The 21,884-nt window shown below is 41.2% G+C and overlaps 1 protein-coding gene across 1 annotated transcript; it reads right to left on the reverse strand.

Moving 5' to 3' along the window:
* Window positions 1-59: 59 nt before the first annotated feature.
* Window positions 60-21,650, reverse strand: KLB (klotho beta). The gene is given in 6 exon segments (XM_054202132.1): window positions 60-3,023; window positions 4,817-5,960; window positions 7,997-8,265; window positions 12,495-13,002; window positions 20,795-21,535; window positions 21,537-21,650. Coding segments are annotated over 6 exon segments (3,123 nt in total). The 5' UTR covers window positions 21,636-21,650; the 3' UTR covers window positions 60-2,661.
* Between the last annotated feature and the right edge of the window lie 234 nt (window positions 21,651-21,884).

Genomic DNA, 21,884 nt, shown 5'->3' on the forward strand with positions numbered 1-21,884 from the left:
TTTTTTTTTTTTTTTTAAAGATCTAAATGGTGTTTGCATTCCTCTTCAAGATCTTTGGCTTTTGGATAAATTGTCACAGGGTAATGCAAGATGATGTTAATGCTGTGTACATGTTGTTTACGGGCCTCTGAGAACATTCAGACTGAAAGAAGTCTGATGGTTTGGAAACCTCATGCTGGTGGAGTGTGAACCATGAAATGATAGTTTTAAATCATAGTATCAAGGAATAGCAAAAGCATTTTTCTCACAGAAAGGAGACTAGTGTTCTTCCACGTTATTTCAGAACCTCAAACCAATGACTGCAAAAACTGATTCCCTCTGTTTTCTGGAGGGAAGTTCAGACTTGTGATGACAGAATCTGAAGTAGATTAAAACCAAAATTGGAATCGGTGGAACCAAATTTATAAGACTTTAAACTGAATACAGAGATTGAAGAAGTAGTCTGAAAATATGCTGCTTTAGCTGTATTGCTCAATTAAGAAAACCAAGAACGTGACCTCAGAGTTCAGGCAGAGCTTATTGTTGAGTTTCACCACATTGTCACTTGTTACATTCACAGAGAACACTGGGATAGTGCAGAAACGTACTTGGCAACAAGTTGCTAAAGCTTATAATTGAGGAAAGCATCTATGTGTGCTAAAGTAATTCAGGAAATTGCCCAAACCGCCCACTTGCATGATTTTATGGACTTCAACAGGGGTGCACAGTACCAGCATCTCTGAGCCTAGAAAAGTAGTGGTACTAAACTGCAGATGTGGACGTTGTACGTGGCCTGCTTAACATTTTTAAGATGGGTTCTTGCACTGTCCGAATTGCGCAGGTAAAAGAGTCCCAAAATTCTGTGTGCACCCATGATGCACGTGGAATTCAAGAGTTTCCCTGTGTTCAGTGTGATTGCCCGGTTGCTGTTTGTGAGAACTAGTCAGTGTCTGCGGGTGATGGAAGGACACCTGTGCTGGTTTTATGGTGTGAAATGGGCCATTTACTAGTACTTACCTTTTTAATTAATGAACCTTCTGTGATGTTGACCAATACTTGAAATTTAATGGTCTTGTGTGTTTATGAACTGAGATTCAAGTTTGTGCCAAGTATGGGGAGTTTGGGGTTCAGTCAATTGCACGTATCCTCAAAGTAGCACTTCAACAAAGTTTCTAGTAGTCTGTAAGTGGCCACAATACTTTATGTTGTTGTTTACTTTATGATAATACATTGTTATTTACCTTGTGTTTGATGCTATCTTGTGTGTTCAGCTGCAGTTGGAAAAGACAATGTGTTTATATGACTCTTCAGAAGCACTGGGGTACAGATAAAGTGCGTCTGTCTGTTTTGGGGACTTTAAGATTGAGGTAACCAGCTTCTAGTGGGAACAGGTTGGGGGTTTCACTGTGTCTTGAAAATGGTACTAGCCACTGGGAAAGGAGGTTGTAAAGTGGAGGAAGGCAGTGAGAATTTAACTGATAGCTCTTTTTGCCCTCTGATTTCTAGAGCAGCTTCTCTGCTTCTCTCCAGAGGAGTGTGGTACCTGCCTGGGCAGGGATGATCTGAGCGTGACATTTGATGTGGTGACTGAAAAGGCTGGGCAACGTAGATTTAAAATGATGGTGCAGATCACAGGAAAAACTTGTTGGACTTATTTAGAGATGGCCAAAACCAGACCAAGGATAAACCCCTCTGGGTTTGGTCCCTGAAAAGTTCAGACGACATTAGCATGTTCATTTATCCTTTCGGACCATTATGCCTGGGTTGGTAGCTTTTGTTTAATACAGTTTTTATGTTTTAATAGCAATAAACTCTTACGTTTTTTTCCCACCCATGGCTTGCCCTGGCACTTTACCAGAGCTAAGATGATAATATATATTTATTTCTATGAAGAAGTGCAATTTAGAATTATGTATCGCGCTCTCGAATAGTTACTTAATAGTTACTATTTATATTGATGTTCTCTGCTAGTAAAAATTTTTATGGCTGCCCCATTTTGCAGATGAAAAATAGTGATTGTGTATTAATTTCACTTGTCTCCTGTGGGTCCAGTTCCATTTGTTTAAAATGTTAACATCTGATCTCTACTTCATCCAGTGTGTAAGAGAGACAGGTATGTTGGTCGATAGTGGAGTTAACTTGGATTCATTCTTTTAGTTAGAGGTATTTTCAGAAACTGGCCCAGCACATTTCATTCTTGGTGTTGTACCTAGGTGAAAGTTTGTGGGTTTTAATAACACTTTTATTCGTAAACCCTAACAACTGCAGTTTCATGCTCAACAACGTTTATAACATGAATATGCATCACAAGACGCTTTGGTCCAAAGAGGTCCATAGAAAAGTGCATCTCAGTTCTCACAGCTTAATATCTCTTTTCAAGTCAAACTGTTTGAAAGGTTATTCCAACGCACAGGAGAGTCATAAAATTTTCTTTTTTCCTTTTTTTTTTAAATAGACAAATTTTACATACAGAAGGTGGGTAAAAGTAATTTCACCAGAAAGAAATGTCGTCGTAGCTCTTCTTCCTGTCCATACAATTACTTTGTGTTTTCCAACAAAACGCTTGGTGTGTGTGACTGGAGTGACTCACGTAGTGCTTTTCTACAGTTGTCTGATCTGCATCGTCCTCTGTAGAATGCAAACGGTGATGGATCTTGCTGAAAGTGGGCTTGTGCCCCCTTTTTAGAACACAAAACAGATGTGCTGGATGCTTTTTGCCTTAAAACGTTTTCTTCTTTTTCTTTTGTGAAAAACAATAATGGTTAAAAGCAAGATAAGGGTGGAGAAAAGGCAGCAGGCAAAGAAGATTAATGGTTTCTTCTGAGAAATAAACAAGCAGAAGCTACACTGCCTCTCCTGGTTGGGGGGGTCGCAGACTGAATAGTCAGCAGGAAAGCCATTGTTGCTTATCAGGTTATTGTAAAATTTTATTGAAGGCTTGACTTTTGAATCTGAAGTGAAGAACCCAAATCTGGGCTTAGATTTTTCTTCAGTCAGTTTAAATGCATAGTAGCCTTTAATCTTGACTTTATCAATGTAGTATGCTGCAAAGGAGAGAAAAAAAAAAAAAGAGAAGAAAGAAATGTTGTTAATAAAACCTTGCATGACCTGCTGACCTTCTGGTAATAAGTTCAGATTTCAAATGATTAATCTATCAATTTAAAAAGCATAATTGCACCATAAAATATTTACTTACTCCTTCTAACGGTACTCGGCTCCCACTGTCTTAATTAAGTAGAAAGAGTGCATCATTGTTTTAATAAAAGTTAGAATTTGGGAATTTTCAGGACCTACGCTGTGAAATATGGATTTGAAGAGGGTTAGATCTGGGAACTTGCTTTGCTGGGAAAAGCCGGACACTGTTCTTGACTAAATCCAGCTGCAGCGACTCGAGGGCAGCAGCGGCTCATCTGTGCCATGAGAGGAGCTTCCCGAAAATTCCTGCCCTGCTCCAAACCCAGCTGCTCAGCCCTGCAGCACGCATGACTCTGGGTTATACTGCTGCACCCAAGCGCTGGGTGAAAATTAAATCATAAATAGCAGTCCTTGGTGAGTAAACATCTCTCCGATTCATGTGTAAGCAGAATAGTCAGGGATGTGTGTGACCCAGATTAAGCAAGAAAGTTGTAAATTGGGGGGATCTTTCCGTGAGTACTGTAAAGCATCACGCTGCCTGAAAATGAAAATGGGAATACTGTCATGAGTGCCCTTTAAACAACCTTTTCCTTCAATAATTTACTTCCTTTAACAACTTACTGTTCCTTTGTTTGCAATGTGAAATCAGCACAGAAAATAAATCGGCAAATGCTCATTAGTCCCATAGTAATAGAGAAAGAGCTAAGTAAGCACTGGAGGAGGAACGCTCTGTTTCTTGTTGGTGTCTAAAAGTGATCCAAAGCCATGCTTTAGCCATGAGTAAGACCTGTCTCATTTTCTCTGTAGCTAGCTCCTGGAGAGGAGAAACCAGGATACGTAGACTATGTTTGGGGACAGGCGCTTCAGAAGAGCTTTGAGGCACCCCACGTCCTGGTTGGGGAGGTCACTAGCGCTCACAGATAGGGAGCGGTGAGGGCAGGGATGTATTGCACCTCTCCTTTTGGCTGCATGGTTCAGGTACCGAGGCCTTTCTGGTATCCTGTGGCTTGCTGCTTTCCTTCTAACATTTGGTTGGAGGAAGAGGGATGGGAAGGGTGAGGCCCCTGCAGTATTTCTCATACGCTAAATTATTGCGGAAGATCATTGCCTTGAACGTTTTTGTCCTCTACCCCCATAACTGCTATTGATTTGTCCCTGAAGAACTAGATTTCTGTAGGTGCACAGGAGAAAGCAAGAAACTAGAGTTTGACTCTCCCTTCAACAGCAGCTGCTTAAAAATCTGATGACCTGCCGTATTTCTTCTGTTTGTCCCTCCAGGTCTCCTTGGACTTGCTCGTGCTTTCCTGTCCAGTGACTCTAGTTCAGCAGCAAGTAAAGAGGCTCCTGCCTTTCTTTGTACAGTAGAAACTAGAGTTGTCTCTTGGGAGTTGTTGGTCTGAAGTGCCATCTCCTACTAACTTCTGAAGAACTACTCTGTTGTACATGCATGCCCAGATGACTTCTCACATGGTTTAAACTGGAAGCAGCTGTGGCTGCGTTTCATGTGAGGGCTTGATGCTGTTGCTTTGTGGTGTATCTGCCCCAGTGTACCTGAAGAATGAGGCCCCTCAGGAGGCCGGATCTGCATCTCAACCAGAGCTGCTTGCTCTCTCTGGGGCAAGTCTGAGGTGCTTGCTTACAGAATGCCTGGCTCTGTGCCATGGAAATGGCTCTGAAGAACCTGAATCTATCATATACTCACCTTTTAAAACCTCTTGTATGTATTTTCCCAAGTAATAATTTCTAAGTTCATCATTGTCTAAGGACTGGTCATCTATTCCGTTTGCTGTGATGTAAATATCGATGTCACCGTAGGTTTTTTTAATCCACTTGAGAACTTTGCGCACTCCCCAAGGCACCACAGCCAAACGGGAAGGGGAGCTCAGGCGGGTGATATCCTGCAGAAACTGGATGTCGCGATCAAATTCATACTGGCTCCCATTCTGAGGTTCGTGAATCACAAATCTGGTGGTGAAATGATTCAGCGCGTAAAAGTCAGCTGCACCTTTGATGAGCTGCTTTTCCTCGCTTGTGAAAGATGGCAACGAAGAGTACGAGAGGCCTTTTCTGTTTTTAAAGCCAATGTATTCCCTCATGGTAGCTGGATAGTCCCCAGTCTTAAATATGGGGTCAGCAAACCAGCCTATTTCAAACTGAAGAAACCTGTTGGCAGCTTTTGAATGCGATTCAAAGTAGGGGTTGGCAGGCTCAGCCCAGTCCGAGTGCAGGGACAGGGACACTTTGCCGTACTGCAAGGACCGGTACTGCTCATCGTATATTCTCCAGGCCATGGCGTGTGCTATTAATAAATTGTGTGCTGCCCGGTATGCATCGTTGCTGCTCCTATTGTAGACATCGCTTAGCCGGTTAGGCTCGTTTATTGTAATCCAAAGTTTAACCAAATCGCCAAGTTCCCGAAAACACAAAGCTGCATAGTCTTGAAAAGCGTAGGTGGTAGACTTGTTCAGCCATCCTCCTGTCTGCAGCAAAGGAGCCGGCAGGCCCAGGTAGGCGTGAGTCGGATAATATAAGGTGACCATGGACTGAATGTTGAGCTTCAGTACTTCGCTAATCACGCACCTGTAATACCTCAGAACTTGCCTGTTGACCACTGACAAATCTCCATTGGGTAAAATTAGCGACCAGTCAAGTGCAAATCTGTAATGGGTGACTTTCATTTTTTCCAGGAGGTCGAGTTGCTTTTTAATACTGACAAAATCCGTGCACTGTGCCGGTCGGGTTTTTAGCTTCACCCCTTTAACTTTGTGCAGGAGCCCATCTCCTGTGATGTTCCAGAGGTACAGGCTGGAATCGCAGAACTGCGGTGAGGAAGCCATGGATTCTGCCTGTGAAAATAAAAACGGTATGTTAGAACGGGGTTTAATTCAACAAATGCCTGCTTGTAGTCTGCACTTCCGCCTGTGTTCGGCTGTAGGAGTAGTGCTGGATGTCAGGAGGTCCCGCTTAGATGCTCCAAGGGGAAGAGGATAACAGGCTGGACTATACAGGCTTTGTCTGTGCTAGTGGTCATCCTACTCGTTCTGTTCCTTCATCTACGGAAAACATTAAAATCGCACTCTCTATTCAGCTACGCACTGGCGTTTGCCCTGATCTCCTGGGTTGAGTTCACTCTGTGGTCATGCAAAGAGCAGTTCTCAGGCAGCTGGGTGGTGAGAACAAGCCGTGGGGGAGTATGTGAGGCAGGCACGGATTATTCTGGCACTGCTGCTGAGATCAGCCTTGTGAAACTGTGGCACGCTGTTCCCTGGTTTTACTGGCAGTCCTTCTGCCTAAGCAAACATCTGACATAAATGGCTGGTAGCCTTTAATATTATTTCTGTCTTTACTATCATCTACTAGTAAACAAGGCTAGCACAGAGTGTATCCTGTGTAGCACCGGGTAATTTTTGAAAAGATTTTTTGTAGGATTCTTAATACAATATAGTGAAGTTCAAAATATTTAGATTAAATCTGAATTTTTTAAAGAAAATGCACTTTTCCATTATGTATTTTTCCTCAGAATGATTAGCAAAGTATATAGAAGCTTTACCTTTTTTTTTTTTTTTTCCTATGGTTGTCAGTCAATAGCTTAAATTATGGAGTTTTGCTGTTATTTTGTTGAGGCTGATGTTTGTCTATCTTTATGTGATGACAAAAAGAGTATCCCAGCACTAGCCATACATACAGAATCATACACTGGCAGGGGTTAGAAGGGACCTCTGGAGATCATCTAGTCCAACCCCCCTGCCAGAGCAGGGTCACCCAGAGCAGGTTGCACAGAAATGTGTCCAGGCAGGTTTTGAATATCCCCAGAGAAGGAGACTCCACCACCTCTCTGGGCAGCCTGTTCCAGTGCTCTGCCACCCTCAAAGTAAAGAAGTTTTTCCTCATGTTGAGATGTGTTCCAGCTTGTGCCTGTTGCCCCTTGTCCTGTCACCAGGCACCACTGAGAAGAGTTGGACCCCATCCTCTTGACACCTGCCCTTTAGATATAGATAAGATCCCCTCTCAGTCTTTTCTTCTCCAGGCTAAACAGCCCCAGGTCCCTCAGCCCTTCCTGATGAGAGAGGTGCTCCAGTCCCCTGATCATCTCTGTAGCCCTCCACTGGACTCTCCATCAGTTCCCTGTCCTTCTTGAGCTGGGTGGCCCAGAACTGGACACAGTACTTTGGATGTGGCCTCACCAGTTACGGTTAGCTTATCTACCACATGTAAAGTAGAAATAGATACTGTAGGAAGCAGTTTGGAAAAAAGGTGGTATGATCTGTTTTCAAATTGAGCTCAGGTGATAAAAGCCATGTGTGCTGATGTTTATTTTCACCTGTGGTATAAGTATTTTTAAAGAATGGCTTGTTACTACTTGTGCAAGTGGCACTTAGAGGCAGCCTCAACCTAGGAATCTGTTCCTGCCTTGTTCAGTAGCTTCAGACGAGACCTTGAGCCTGCGGGTTGCTCTGCTGCCACCAGTGTAACCACCCTGCCCTGTGCCACCCTGTCTGTCACGCTGTCGTAGGCATCCCTATGGCCACACTGCGAGCTGTATTGGGAAACTCCCCTGGTTGAAAAATAACCCGGGAACAATCGGTCGGGGTCAACTTCTTGGTCTGAAATTTCCTGATCTGATCTGCCACATGGAGATGCAAGCAGAGGGAGGGCCATAATTGGAAGGGCTCCTGCAGGAGCACCCAGCACTCCGTGACTAGCTCACCTGAAAACCTGTGAAGTACACAGAACTGAACCTATGCAATTATGGCTAGGCTTAACTTGTTTGCAGTGTGCACCGAGATTCCTGAACGCAAGGTGCTGTACACAGTCATTTATTCACAAAGTAAAGTTGTTGATCGCTCTGCCTCCAGCCATCTTTCCAATAATTCACACTTACCTTAAGAACAGACTCGGTGATACCCCAGGAGAAGTCGCAGGAGAACTGAGCTTGCAAGCTCGGGGTAGACTCCTTTGGGAAGAAGCCATTTTCTCGTATGATTTGTTTATAATAAAGTGCAGATGACTTGGGAACCCTTTCCTTTTTTTCGCTTTTGAAATCTACATAAAATAATCCACGCCGAATGTTGTAAGCATGTTGCCATTCGAAGCCATCAAGGAGTGACCAGGCTGTGTAACCAAACACATCGATGTTGTCGTATTTAATAGCTGCGTAAGAGAAAGTAAAATCCATGAGTCTTATATTTAGGACTCTAACGTATATAAGGGATATTTATGAGAAAGGTCTATTCACTTTAAAATCTTGAGGGTTTTCTCAACGCTCATAGGGTTATCGGCCATTGTAATTCATTGCAAAGCTGTGATAGGTGTTATATATCTTAGTCCTTATTCACTAAAAAATAGGTACATCACTGGTTCCTTAAATTAAGTTACTGTAGGATGTTTTATTTGTGCTTTGAGGAAACATGAAATATTATGCCACATCCGGATTTTAAGTTGCATTTGATGATTTCAAGTAATATCAATAAAATTAGAGAATCATGAGTAAAAATGAAGGGTGCAACAGCTGATCTAGTTTGTGCCTTTGTATTTGTCATGAAGCTGAAACGCTCTTTTATTGCTCTACCTTTATTTGAAAGACCTCTGCAAGCTCTAACATTTAGGAATGTCTATTCAGCCTTCTAATTTGAAAAATTAAATGTGTCAGTATGGGACACATAATGACTTCAGAAGAAGCTGGGCTGATCAACCCAGAGATTGAAGTGCTTGATTTATTCACAGAATGGGTGCAGCACATGCGTGTTTCTTCAGGCAATCTTAACGTCCCTCCATCTTGCAAAGGAGTATACATATAATCTTTTACATACAATATACAAGAAAGATGACAAAATGACTGCTTTCTTGGACATGGAACCCGATTCACCAGCAGAACTTCCAAAGCAGCTTCTCACTGGACCCCAACTAACAACAACGTTCGTTACCCACTTACAGCATGTGCCAGCTGGCAGCCTGGAAGAAAAAGTCCAAACTCCATGCTCAGTCATGTTAGCTGCCTTTCGCCAGCTTTAAGCTAGGAAAGAACGCCAGATAAGTCCTCATGTTAACCTTATAAGGGCTGGAATATCAAGGGCAAAGCAGTGACCAAGTGGGGTCACTGAGGGTTGTGACACAGCCAGATGGACAGCCGAATTTTACCTGTAGCCCACTAAGAGCGAGCCAAGGAATAAAGACGAAGTATTCTGATTTAAAGCTCTCTTCTCACCCAGCATTGCTTTGCCTTATTTTCTCAGAACATTTCGCTTTGCATCATTTTATATTTCCACTGAACTTCTCTGCCTTAGTCACACCACGCTGCAACTTCAGCAGGAGGCAGTTTGGCACAGGGCTTGTGTTCACGCAGCAGAGTAACGAGGTGCCCAGCAGTACTGTCTTCATCAAGCGTGATATTTTACTAGCGGCTGGATGAAGAAATCAGAAAGCCCACGAGCTTGCAATGTAAGTATATGAGAAGCTAATAGACAAGGCCAGTATTGTGTCCAGTTCTGGGCACCTCAATATGAGAGAGATGTCGAGGTGCTGGAGCGAGTGCAGAGGAGGGCAACGAAGCTGGTGATGGGCCTGGAGAATAAATCTTATGAGGAGCGATTGAAGGAGCTGGGACTGTTTAGTTTGAGGAAGAGGAGGCTGAGGGGAGACCTCATCGCTCTCTACAACTACTTGAAAGGCCATTGTAGAGAGGTTGGTGCTGGTCTCTTCTCACAGGTAATTAGCGATAGAACAAGAGGGAATGGGTTCAAGCTGCAGCAGGGTAGGTTTAGGCTGGACATTAGGAAAAAATTCTTCACAGAAAGTGTGGTCAGACACTGGAATAGGTTGCCCAGGGAGGTGGTGGAGTCACCATCCCTGAATGTGTTTAAGACTCGTTTAGATGTGGTGTTAAGGGATAAGGTGTAAGGGAGAACTTTGTGGACTAGAGTTGATGGTTGGACTCGATGATCCCAAGGGTCTTCTCCAACCTGAATGATTCTATGATTCTATCTGGTAAGGAGATGAGGGAATGTGACGAAGCAATAAAGTGGCATGTATTATCAAGAAAAGCAACTCCTAAATATCAGGGATACCATGGGAGAAAGCACAAAAATGTCTGAAAATATCAAATGCAAAATGCAGAGGTGGAGAATGATGTAGAGGATAAAGAGATAGGCCAGAAGGGCCTTGCAAGTAAAGATGAGTACTTCATGCCTGCAATGAGGAAGGTGGAACAAATGGAAGTAGATGTACTGGGACAGCATAAGTGACAACTGAGAAAAATATCTTTTTCTGGAAGCATACTAAATGGATGGCGGCTAAGTTTAATTGCCAGAGCAAAAGATGCTGTGTTACTTGAGACAGTGTGTGCCTAGATGAGAATTTTTGGCTGTTTAAATGGGTAGGTAAAAAAGCACTATTTTATGCATATTTTGTGGTAAGAAGAATTAATAGGTGGGTAATAGGCAGAGATCCTCTGGATCAGCGTGAGAGTATGTCTGCAGTGACAGCGAAAGGAGAGGGCAGAAAGAGAAGTCAGGATCCTCACTGAGTGTTGGAGTGGGGATGAGAAAATCATCCTAAAACCCAAGGCGACGGCTGGGGGCAAGAACACGGGGCTGAAGGTAGACGAGGTCAGGAGTTAATTAAGCTGCCTGTGTCACCAGAGGTGACATCCACAGAAGGAGATCTCAAGGCATTTGTGTGTCTGCTATAGGGGGAGCCTTGGAGTCCTTCTGCAGAATGGTTTCAGTATGGACAGGCGTATGCGTGTGCCACTCGGGAGCTGTAGTTTAAACTGCATCCTTATATCGTAATCAGCGTCAGTTCACTACTACAGTGATGTTATACATCACATATTTTCATGACTCACAGCGCCGTGAGTTACAGACATAAAGTGCAAAGTTTACAGCACTCTGCTTGTACACACACAAGAGTATAGCTCCTTATAGCCTGTTACGTGCTGTCTTAGCCACCATCCCATCACAATTTGGCCCGTATAAATGATGTTTTGAGGTTAACATGACCTAATAGATTTTGCTGCAAACAGCAAATTTATACCTGACTTATCTGTAAGTAAAAATACGAAAAGATGTTCCAAATACTATTCCTGATCAGACAAATTAAAGTTTGCTTCACAAAAAAATGCATTAGTTAAGAGGTAATCCTGTATTTTGAAGCAGAGGTTGAAGCATCTGCATACATAAAAATGTAGATGGCAATTCTTGAGAAGCAGCCATTGGTTGAACACTGACCAAGTATTTCAGAAGTTTGAATCCATGGATGGTTATTACAGCCCGGTCTGCTGTAGACGATTCAAAAAAAGAAGATGCTATGGATTTTCTTTCATGTGTTTCCAGAAATCTCCCTGTTCCACACCTCCAAATCCAGGCCTGCATCTAGACTTTCCTGCTGTGTCAAGGCAGTATTTAAAATATCATAGACCAAATACTGGCATGTAACTTCCTCAACATCTGGAAAAGGCAGGGCATATCACACAGATGTGCTATGTGAAGTTTACAATTTGAGCCAACTTTAAATATATCTGGAAAGTCTTCATTAGAAGCTTAATTAACTTTTTTGGTGACACAGTACTCCCTGACTTGGTGTCCAAGTAAATGATTACTCATGTTTTCCCTTTTCTGAGGATAAGAAAGGTTTTTGTAAAGGGATCTGAGCCACCCCATCACTGCAGTGTGCCAGCGGGGCAGCCTGCTGGCAGGATGGCTCTCGGGAGCAGCTGCCATCCCTCTCCCAGCACTGAACCTACAAACTGGGCGAGGGGGAAAAGAAATATTGTTTTTGCAGGGGCTTTAGGTACTAGCAGCGTTTATATATGTATTTCATTGCCTTCAGAGAGCACCCCTGTACACTGGCTTTATGAAGGGCAAATACCAAGATTAGAAGTGTGTTATTAAAACATATTATCTCTGTTTGGCATGCAATAATCCTGAAGAATGATTGCCTCTTCTTCTGCTGATTTCCTTCGTGCGTTTTCCGTTGGAGCAGGACCCCAGCATGGCAATGACAGTCTGTAGTCACTGTCTTGTTTTCCTGCTGTCAAGGTATGTACCTGCACAAAGGTTTTACAGTTGGGCTGCCAGCAGTGAAAAGTGATATCCAATAGATTTGCTCTCATTAATTTCTGACACAGTTGTGCACTTAGTTTTAAAATCCAATGCAGATGTTGGACTTTAGCTTTCTGGGACAGTGGCTATGGTTTTTTTCTGTGTTTGTACAACACCTAGCACCAGTAGATCATGATCCATGACTTGTACTCATGCAGTATAAATAATTAATAATTAACTTAGTTGCCATTATCTCTTTCAAAAAACGATTAAATCATTACAGAGCTAAACATCAAATGATCTTTAAAAGCTCTCTGAAAATCGAACAACTAGTGTACAAACCTTGTAAAACCTTGTTAATGAAGTTTTTCATCATGTAGATGGCTGTGGTGTCATCTGTTTTCACATGGCTGTCCGTGAACCAGCCATTCTCTGCAATCAAGATTCGAGGACTGTTGTACTCCAGTTTAATCCAGTTCAGTACTTCTCTCAAATTGAGCGACAAATTTTGTCCCATTTTTGGCAGAGTGTTTGGAGGTTTAAAGTTATTTGGACCAAAGGAAAATGCAAAGAAGTCTGCTGTTCCCTTTATGTATTTTTTCTCATCCTCAGTGAAGCGTGGCAAAAACAAGAATTCATTTTTCAGTTCTTCTGGATAATCGCCGTCCCCATGGATGGGTTTAGCAAACCACCCGAGAACTCTCTCCATAGACTGCTGACATTTAGAAATGTCCAAAGCATCTTCCGATTTGTTAGGTTCGATCCAGTGGGATCCCAATACTATGGACATCATCCCCTTCTGATATGGTTGAAAGCGTTCTTTGTAGTTATGCCAAACTTTTGCATGAGCCTGATGAGAGAAAAATAGCATTTAATTGTAGCTCTGAAATAAATCTTTGTGTGTGTCAGCAGCTCCACAGGCAGGGAGCTGTATCTGATTCACTGCAGACTACTACGGAAATATTAACAAACAGTTGAGGCATGCTAATTACCCTGCACAGTTCTAATGGGCAATTACTGTCATACTGCAAGGTACCTCAAGATGATGGTATTGCTTAGTATCTCATGCGGGCTGTTCTTATGACACATTAGAGCTGCGGCTTTTTGCCTTTTAACATAGGTGTAAATTTCATGAGAGGTCCCCAGAGGGATGTGAATAGCTGTTACATGGATGCTTTGGGACTAAACAGCTGTTAATGGTGGGATCTGAACCCTGCGATCTAGACAGTCCCATCTAGGTCATTCTTTGTCAAGCAGTGATTGCTGGTACGGTTAAAATTTTAAACCGTCTTGACAATTGTTCCATAAATTCCGCATCTCAAATGATGTTTCCTTTGTCAGTGTTGGCCCTGTGCTGTTAACTGCTCTGTGCCATGGGGTCACCTATATTTACTCTGATCAAACCATATCCACCTCTTCTTGGGATACACTTCCATGTGGTTTAGTCTGGCCTGATCATATGAGTAAGCGTTCAACTGTTGGTATTTGCAGAGTCCCTAAATGTAAGACCTTGGAGAAAGGACCCAGCTGCAAAGTTTGAACCCAAATGTCAAGTTTCACAGTTCTGTGTGAGAATTTTGATCCAGAATTTTAGTTCATTTCTTCTTTGAAGCTGCTATAATAATAACAACTTTTCTGACAGTACATGCAACAGCACAGAATGCAGCTTATTCGTATTAAGGAGAGAGCAACAACAGTTTGGTCTTAAAAGGAAATTTGGCAGCAGTACCTCAGAAGTTCTATCGGGTACGGCATGTTTTAGTACTCATAATCGGCCAAATACTGCCTGCCTAGGACAGACAGAAGTTTTGCTATTTGTGTTAGTGACAATGAAAGCATACCTTGTATCACGATTTAATTCCATTTTTCTGATTATCATCATGTTTTAGAAAGCGTAACATTGTCACACACCAGAATTACCTTCAAATGTCATGTTGTTAATTACTTAAATAAGAGAATACAGCAGTCAAAATTTGCACAAAAAAAAAAAGGAACACATGGGAGATTGAGGAACCATTAGCATTGTCAGAGTCCCATAGGAAAAGGGGAGAGTTGGGATGTCAGAGAAGGGGGACTCTGGATCGCAGCGGGAGTCATGCCAGAGGATGTGGCACAGGGGAGGGGAGCTGAGCTCTCCCAGCTGAGGAGTTGTCAAGTAACTCAGGGTTTACCTTATTCCTGAAGTGTGGCTTTATACTCTGGAAAGAAAATAACTGTTTGCACCCAGAAAAAACATTGAGAAGCACTGTGAAACACTCGGAGTGCCAAGTTAGACTGCCATCATTTACCAAGCCAAACAGCATTGCTTATCTTTGCCAATAATTTTGGTTAATTTATCTAGAAACACACAGCCTTGACAGTTTAAAAAAAACAAAAGACCTGATGTCAGGTAGATATTTGGTTAAGCTAGGGAGTACCGAAGAATTACAGTTTGTGAAATTTTATGTATCAGTTGTTTATGGTTTCTAAGGTCACGCTCGTAACATTTGTTCAAGGTCTGTCTGAAAATACTGATAAAGTAACAGTAACCTTTGAAATGCAGGTTCTGTAGCTGAAAAGGGAAGTCAGCAAAATTCTACTCATGAGGCAAACTGCAAGATACAGTTAAAATATTATAAAATGGATTTCTTACCAGTCTCATCAGAAAATGTAAGTGGCCGGTGCCATCCCGTCAGTTACCCTCACTGTCCTCTCCCGAAGGTCTAGCCTGGGGTGGGCGCTGGGGCTTGCTTTGTTCTCAGCCTTTGGTGATTTCTCACCCGGTTAGTATATTTTTTTTCCCCAGACACAGGCTACTAACTCCACTGTTTAATGAAAGGTATATGGTTGTGTTGACTCAACAAGAAAAACCCTGCTGAGGTCAGCTGTATTGTGCACAGTGGCGAGTCGCATGACAAACAGCACCAGGTAAACCTCAGCAATCACACATTTCTAGGTGAAGCGGAGAAAAATGGCTTTGCCAAAAAACCGCATCTAATTAGAATGCAATATCGACAGGTAAAAGACAATCAGGGACAACTCATTGTATTCATATGCACCTTCAAGAGGTTGATTAGAAAAAAGTAAAGTTACTGTTAAAAATATTGTCTATAGTAGAGAATTGGGAGGGTTTTTACAGAGGTAGTAGAAACAATAGCATTTGCTTGCCTATAATTCTGTTTTGAGTTGTTAATTATCTGTAAAGCAGCTGAAGATTCTCAGATGGAAGGTGTTCACTAAGTGCAAACTACTGTTGATGGAACGAACTGATTAATATAATCTGTTTTGTTAGACCACATATGAAACAGGCATCAATTTAAAAGCTGTACCATACACCAGTTTGGCTATTTTGAGTAAATCTTGACTAATCTTTTTTTCAGTTAGAGTTTAATCCCTAATCTTTCACTTTCCTTGTCAGATCAAGGACAAATGTCAAGGCTAAGTACACAGTGAAAGCAGGATCAATATCGTGTATTTATTCTAGATACGTATGACACATTAATTTCAGCATATTTTCCTGGTATTAATATAGAAATTATTCCATAGACTTGAAAGTCACAGAGAGTGCTAAGTTAGTTAGTATTAACCCTGTAAAAGGATAAATAAGTCAATGTAATAAAATCAAGACAATGTATTGTCCTCCTCTCTTCTGGAAATATTCTCATACTCCTTGAACTCTGATCCTGTAATTTATCAAGTACATACACAAAGAATTTACTGTTAAAAAAACAGTACTTTCAAATTCTTAAGATACGCTAAAGTCAAGCAATTTTCCTTGAAAGTCTCAGCAATAAGCACACAAAACAATGTCAGGGGTATATGGAGTTATTTTTGCATGCTGGAGAGCAAGAACATTTAGGAAAACAAGGATGTAAAAAACGCTAATAAAATGATTCTGGTTTTGTGTTTAACTGTTTGGCTTTTAAACCATGAAGAGTCAGAATAGAGACTTCTGCTGATGATGGTGTTAAACATCACTTTAGACAAAGGGCAGGTTTGTCTGGCTGATTTGGAGAGTATATTTCAGTTCAAGGCCCTTTTGGTCTGTGGTAAAGGTGCCACGTAGTTAGTAGAGCTAAAGCCCTCACTTTGCAGACTGACTCTGAAGCTCAATCCTCGTGAAGGAAAAAGGGCTCTTGAGATGTAGGCAACTAAATTTCTAAGAGGGTGGTTTGAAGGAGTGAGGCCTTACTAACAAATTTGTTGTATGCTAACCATCTTGCATTTGGATTGTATTTTTCCTGATGATTTCCAAGAAATGTAAGAAAGCTAACCTGAAAATGACAAATCATACAAAGAAAGTGCAAATCAGTGCTGAATTTTACATCATCACTGCTGTAGCTTCATCTTTGTAGATGCTGAAGAACGTAGACCTCTTTGGAGGAAGAGAAGAAAGGGTCTGATTGGGTGTAGAGATAAGATTTATTCTCCATTCATTCCGCAGAAATTTGTTTTTGAGGAGAATGAATTATGGGACTTCTCTGCGACATGCTCATCCCAAGACCGCAAAGACAGCAGTGTCCATGCAGAGATCCTGGCACAGCAAGAGCTACCGAAGAGCTGGACACAGAGATGAACCTGATCCGTGACGGATCTATATGGAGACACCATGTCTGAAAGGCAATTTGTTGCCTTTTCCCGGTATGTGATATGAAGGTGTGCTCATAAAGAAAATTTTTAGGGAGATGTTACTCTGGCAGTTTTCTCCTGGGGTTTTCTGCCAGATGGAAAGGAGTGTGAATGATCTTTAACAGGAAAAAACAAAAAAATCCCCTTTCTGCCTGTTACATAGTAAAGGCAGAACTGCCTGGAGAGCACTGATACAGAGGACGAAAAGAAGACAGCTTGGTCTGCAGTTTGTGATCTTTGCAAACCTTAATCTAAGTATAAAAGAACATAACTAGACCCAGACAAAATGGTAATAGTATATCGGGTATATATCTCATTTAGCTCGATCCACAACGATTCATCTGCTTTATATTTTCTTGCTTCTTGTCAGATTTATTCACTGTTAAATCAAAGAAATCCAGCTAACTTTTCTGTGTGCGGTTATTTTCTTTTCTGCCTCAGTATGACAACTGCCTCAGGAGCAAGCCTGTAGGTTTTGTACCTTCTTGGATGCGTTTTTCAAATGTTGCATGGCAAGTTACATGTTGTCACTAATTGTTTTCCAATGTTGCTTCTGTGGAGTACAGTCTCCTTTAATGAATACAGGAGATAGACTTTTGATGGCCACTCTCCATCTGGTATAAGGTTCCACAGGCTCCTCGTGTTAGCCACAATGATCATACAATTGAATGGAGATCTATCTAAGTGAACCCCTTAGCAATTTATAATTCATAAGCATCAAACTTCAAATTTCCTATTAATTTCCATGGAAGTAGTGTCAGGTCCTTTAAAACGATCAGTAGCAATTACTACCCTCTGTGTATGAAGAGCGTATATAGTAACATGCGAATATGTTTTTTTAATTGAAATTTTGAGGAGTTCTTGTGTGGATTATTTTCCCCACGCGGATCTGCTAAGCACCCTGCTCAGCAGCCTTTGCTGCCGCATTCACTAGCCCTCTTTATGGGTCTTCAATAGCAAGACCCATGTTAAAGGCAGGATTGTCTCTTAAGCAGATGTATCTGGGGCATTCCCTTAGAAGAATGCAAGGCACAGAAGGAAAGCACATGTATTAGGCAATACAACACCTGCAATGCCTTGTGCTGGCCAACACCATAGGGCTCTGGGGCCTGGTGAAGACAGAACAATCCTACTTTTGTTGAAAAGTCTTAATAAGACAATTATCTACCTAATTACCTGCCTGAGTTCATTCACGGAACCAGATATTTTTTAATCGGTTCTAAAATGCATGGACTTTTTGCTTACGCCAGCCAATTATTTGAGTTTTAAGATGTTGGATTTCTTTAGTCTACTAAAATTGGTAGTTTAAAATTAAGAGAAATTTCATCAGCCCTCTTCTAGAGACACAAAAATCTCCGGCAACTTGGAAACTGTACTTACAATAAAATAATCCAAAGTCCAAAAAAGGAGAGGTTTATGGTTTGTTGTATTGTTTTTGTGATTCTATGGAACTTAGCTTCAGTTTATGACTGATGTTTCACATAAAAGCACTCCTTTACATAAATGGTGACTAGTTCTCACGACACCGCAACTGCAACAGCACACTGGTAAAGGAAACTACAAGTAGGACTCATGAGAGCGCCTCATTTACTTTATCCAAAGATACTACAAAAAGGGTTGAGAATGATTACTCAGCAATTTGCGATGTAACAGCGTGGTGCCCAGATTAGTTTCTTCTGAGCATTACAGACCTGTTTTTCCTGCTCAGCATATTTTGTGGGTGGACCTGGTAACGTACACAGGGCAACACGGAGAATATTGTCTTTCAACAGACTGTCCAAAAATGACGCCCCTGACATGGACAAGAAAGTGACTCTTCCTAAAGCGGCTGACATAAATGGGAATCTTTTCAACAGCTTTAACAGGGTCTGCCTCACACTGCCAAAACCTCATGTTTTTGTTGGGGTTTTTTTTTTTTTTTTTGGAGGACATTTTGGTTTGCTGTGGTAAATTAGAAGGTAGCCATAATACAATGTCTGAGAAACAGATTTGCATATGTCAGTCCTGAAATAAAAAGCCATGTTAAATCTCTTTAAAGAGAGATTCTTCTAACATTCCCTGCCTCTCAAAAGCGAGCCATTTCACAACACATGAATCCTGATTGTGCATCAATACATTATATTAATACAGTATTGTCAACAATACTAAAAACACTGAACATTCAGATACCCACAGAAATCTTTGAGAAAGATTCTGGCTAGTTGGCTTGAAACGTATAATACCACCTATAGCTTCTGTGGAATTACTGGCTTTAATTACATTTTATTAAGAAAAAAAAATAATTTTATATATATATACACACACATATCTCAGAAGAGTTGACTCATGTCGACTGGTACCTCAAGAGCTTCCATTCTACCTCCAATCTCAAACATCAAACACCAGTTCCTCAAATACATTACTACAAATTTGAGATTCTTCATGAAGACCTAAAGTCTCCAGAAATTTTACAGCACCACAGGAGAGAACTGCTAATACATTAGGTAACATTCATGGGGCTGTAAGAAAGATACAACATGAAAATAATTTCTACCCCAAAATAATATAAAACTAGTTAATGGATTGTGTGTTGCTGAGAGTTTCATTAACTCTTTCATTGAAGTGATTGATTTTATACTCAGATTCACAGACTTTAAAGCTAGAATGAACTATTAGATCAGGTCTGAGATTTAATTAATATTGACCAAGGAATTTGGTGAGTAATTTGTATATCAGACCCAGCTGTGCTTGGCTTCCTGGAACTCTTCAGCAGAGTCGTTGCTCCCTATGTGCTGTTTGCCGCTCACACAGATTTTACAGAGTGGGAAAATGCAGAGACTGCCTAGTTCATACCCTAGATTTGATTGTGCCACTCAGAAACGCAGGCAAGCAATGCTGCAAACTTAAGTTGTCTCTTTACATATATTACTTTATATAGCACTTGAAAATAAAAAGGATGATTGAGCATCAGTTCTCTTTGAGATGCTTCACAAATTTCTACAGTTAAATCATTCTTGTGCTACATCTGACATCAGTTAATAACTCAGGATGCTCGATGACTTTTCTGTGTGTAAAACTTCTATTGACTGCAGTGTGAATTTTCTGAAAAAGGAGGTTCTGCCGGTTCAAGCCCAGAAGCAAAAATAAGAAATACAAATGGTTGGTTGCAGAATATTTTTAACTACTCTGGCAATTAATTTTTTCCCACATGCATACTGCATTCTGTAGGACAAATACATTCTGATTTATTTGTTAATTGCATTTATAATGTATGGTAGGTACTTAGAAAAATTCTCTTTGTGACAGATAGGAATAGTGTGAGCAGGAGGAATTATACTAGCTGCTCTATCAAACAGAGATAGGACAGTGACCTGATCTGTAAAGTACTTTGAGGGCTACAGATGAAAAAAAAAATGCTTTATTGATATTGTTAATTCTTACCTTAAGCTGCTGTTATTGGAAATTGTTTTAAGTTATCGCAAGAGAAAATAAGAATATAATCTCCTATGCATAGGAACTAGCTACTCTGTAGAATGAAATTCATAATCTATCAGAGGAGACGCTGTAATCTCTGTAATGATGTTGAGAATACCAGCAACAACATCTGCACTTTTTCCTTAAAAAATATGACTCACTTCAGATTTCTCTTTTTGGCCTTCCCATAGAAAGAATACCACGAATTTAGGACCCAGTACTGCAGCTGTTGAAGCTACTGATCATGAGATCAAGCCTTTTTGTTTTGTAATTCTGTAGAAAACAGCTGATAACTAAATGAAAAGAATAAAGAAGGACAATAATGCTTTTTAGTAGCCAGATTTTGTAGGCAAAATCAAATTTAAATAAAATAATAAACAAGAACTTTAAACCAAGTAATTACTGAGTCAGGTGTTGTGACAACAACAACAAAATCAATACGAGGATTAAAAAAAAAGACTGCCTTAGTTGAGGGTTATCTCTCGGTGTTTTCACATTCCTTGGTGTTTTTTTTCCAGATTGATTCTCCCATCATTTCCCGTGGCGGTGCAAGATCAGTGTAAAATCTTACTATACCGTACCTTGATCAAATTGTGTCCTACAGAGTAGACAGTTGTTATTTTTCCTCTCTCTCCAGGAGCATGAATACCTGTGCCATACCCATGCCAAGCAACTAAATACGGATTGTGGATTGTAATCCAATACTTAACACGATCCCCAAAGGTCTGGAAGCAAAAGGTGGCATAGTCATTGAAGATATCAATTACTGATTCGTTTTTCCATCCCCCATATTTTTCTTGCAGCATCAAGGGCAGGTCCCAGTGGTACAGTGTAACCACAGGATCAATATTTCTGTAGAGCAGAGAGTCAATAAGGGTGTTATAATACTGGAGTCCTTTTGCATTGGGAGCTGCCACCACTCCAGTGGGAAAAAGCCTTGACCATGAAATTGAAAACTGGTAAAAAGAAACTCCCAAAAATTCCAGAGCAGACAGATCTTTGTCCATTAAGGTATAACTGTCACTGGAGGCATCTGTGCTGTCAGCATCCCTGAACTCCGAGTGGACAAAGCGGTCCCAGATGGAGGAGCCTTTCCCGTCCTTCCTCCAGCTGCCTTCCACCTGGAAAGCCCCCGTCCCTACACCCCAGAGAAACTCTTTGGGGAACGTGTCATACAAAAACATCTGTGTTTCACTCACAGGGCTGAAGTTGGGGTCCTTTTTCCACACAGATCTTCCTTCTCCAGCAAGCCCAGAAACCATCCTTATAAAAACTAACGTCCAAAATGCAACAAACCTCTCCAGTCGTCGGCCACACATAATGCCGGTTTATAGCATCAGCGTTAAAAGTCAGATTTCCTTCACTGATGGTGAAAAAAATCCATTCATTTGCTGGAGTCCCCGCCGTGCACACTGTCTTCATTTGCTACGAACTGCTGGAGTGTCTTATCAGAGCTTCACTAAAACCTTGTGATCGTAAAAGCCCTGTCAATGATTAGCCTGAACTGTGAGACCTAGAACGAGTCAGAGAACGGCGTAATTTTTAGGGAGGTGGCCTCTGTATGACCACTGAGACAACCTAGCTGGCTTCTTATTGCAGGAAAATAGGTTGCCTGAACAATATCAATGCTAGTAACAAATTCATCATTATTTAAAGCTTGGTCATTCAGGT

The sequence above is a fragment of the Rissa tridactyla genome, chromosome 5 (assembly GCF_028500815.1).
Source record: "Rissa tridactyla isolate bRisTri1 chromosome 5, bRisTri1.patW.cur.20221130, whole genome shotgun sequence".
NCBI lineage: Eukaryota > Metazoa > Chordata > Aves > Charadriiformes > Laridae > Rissa > Rissa tridactyla.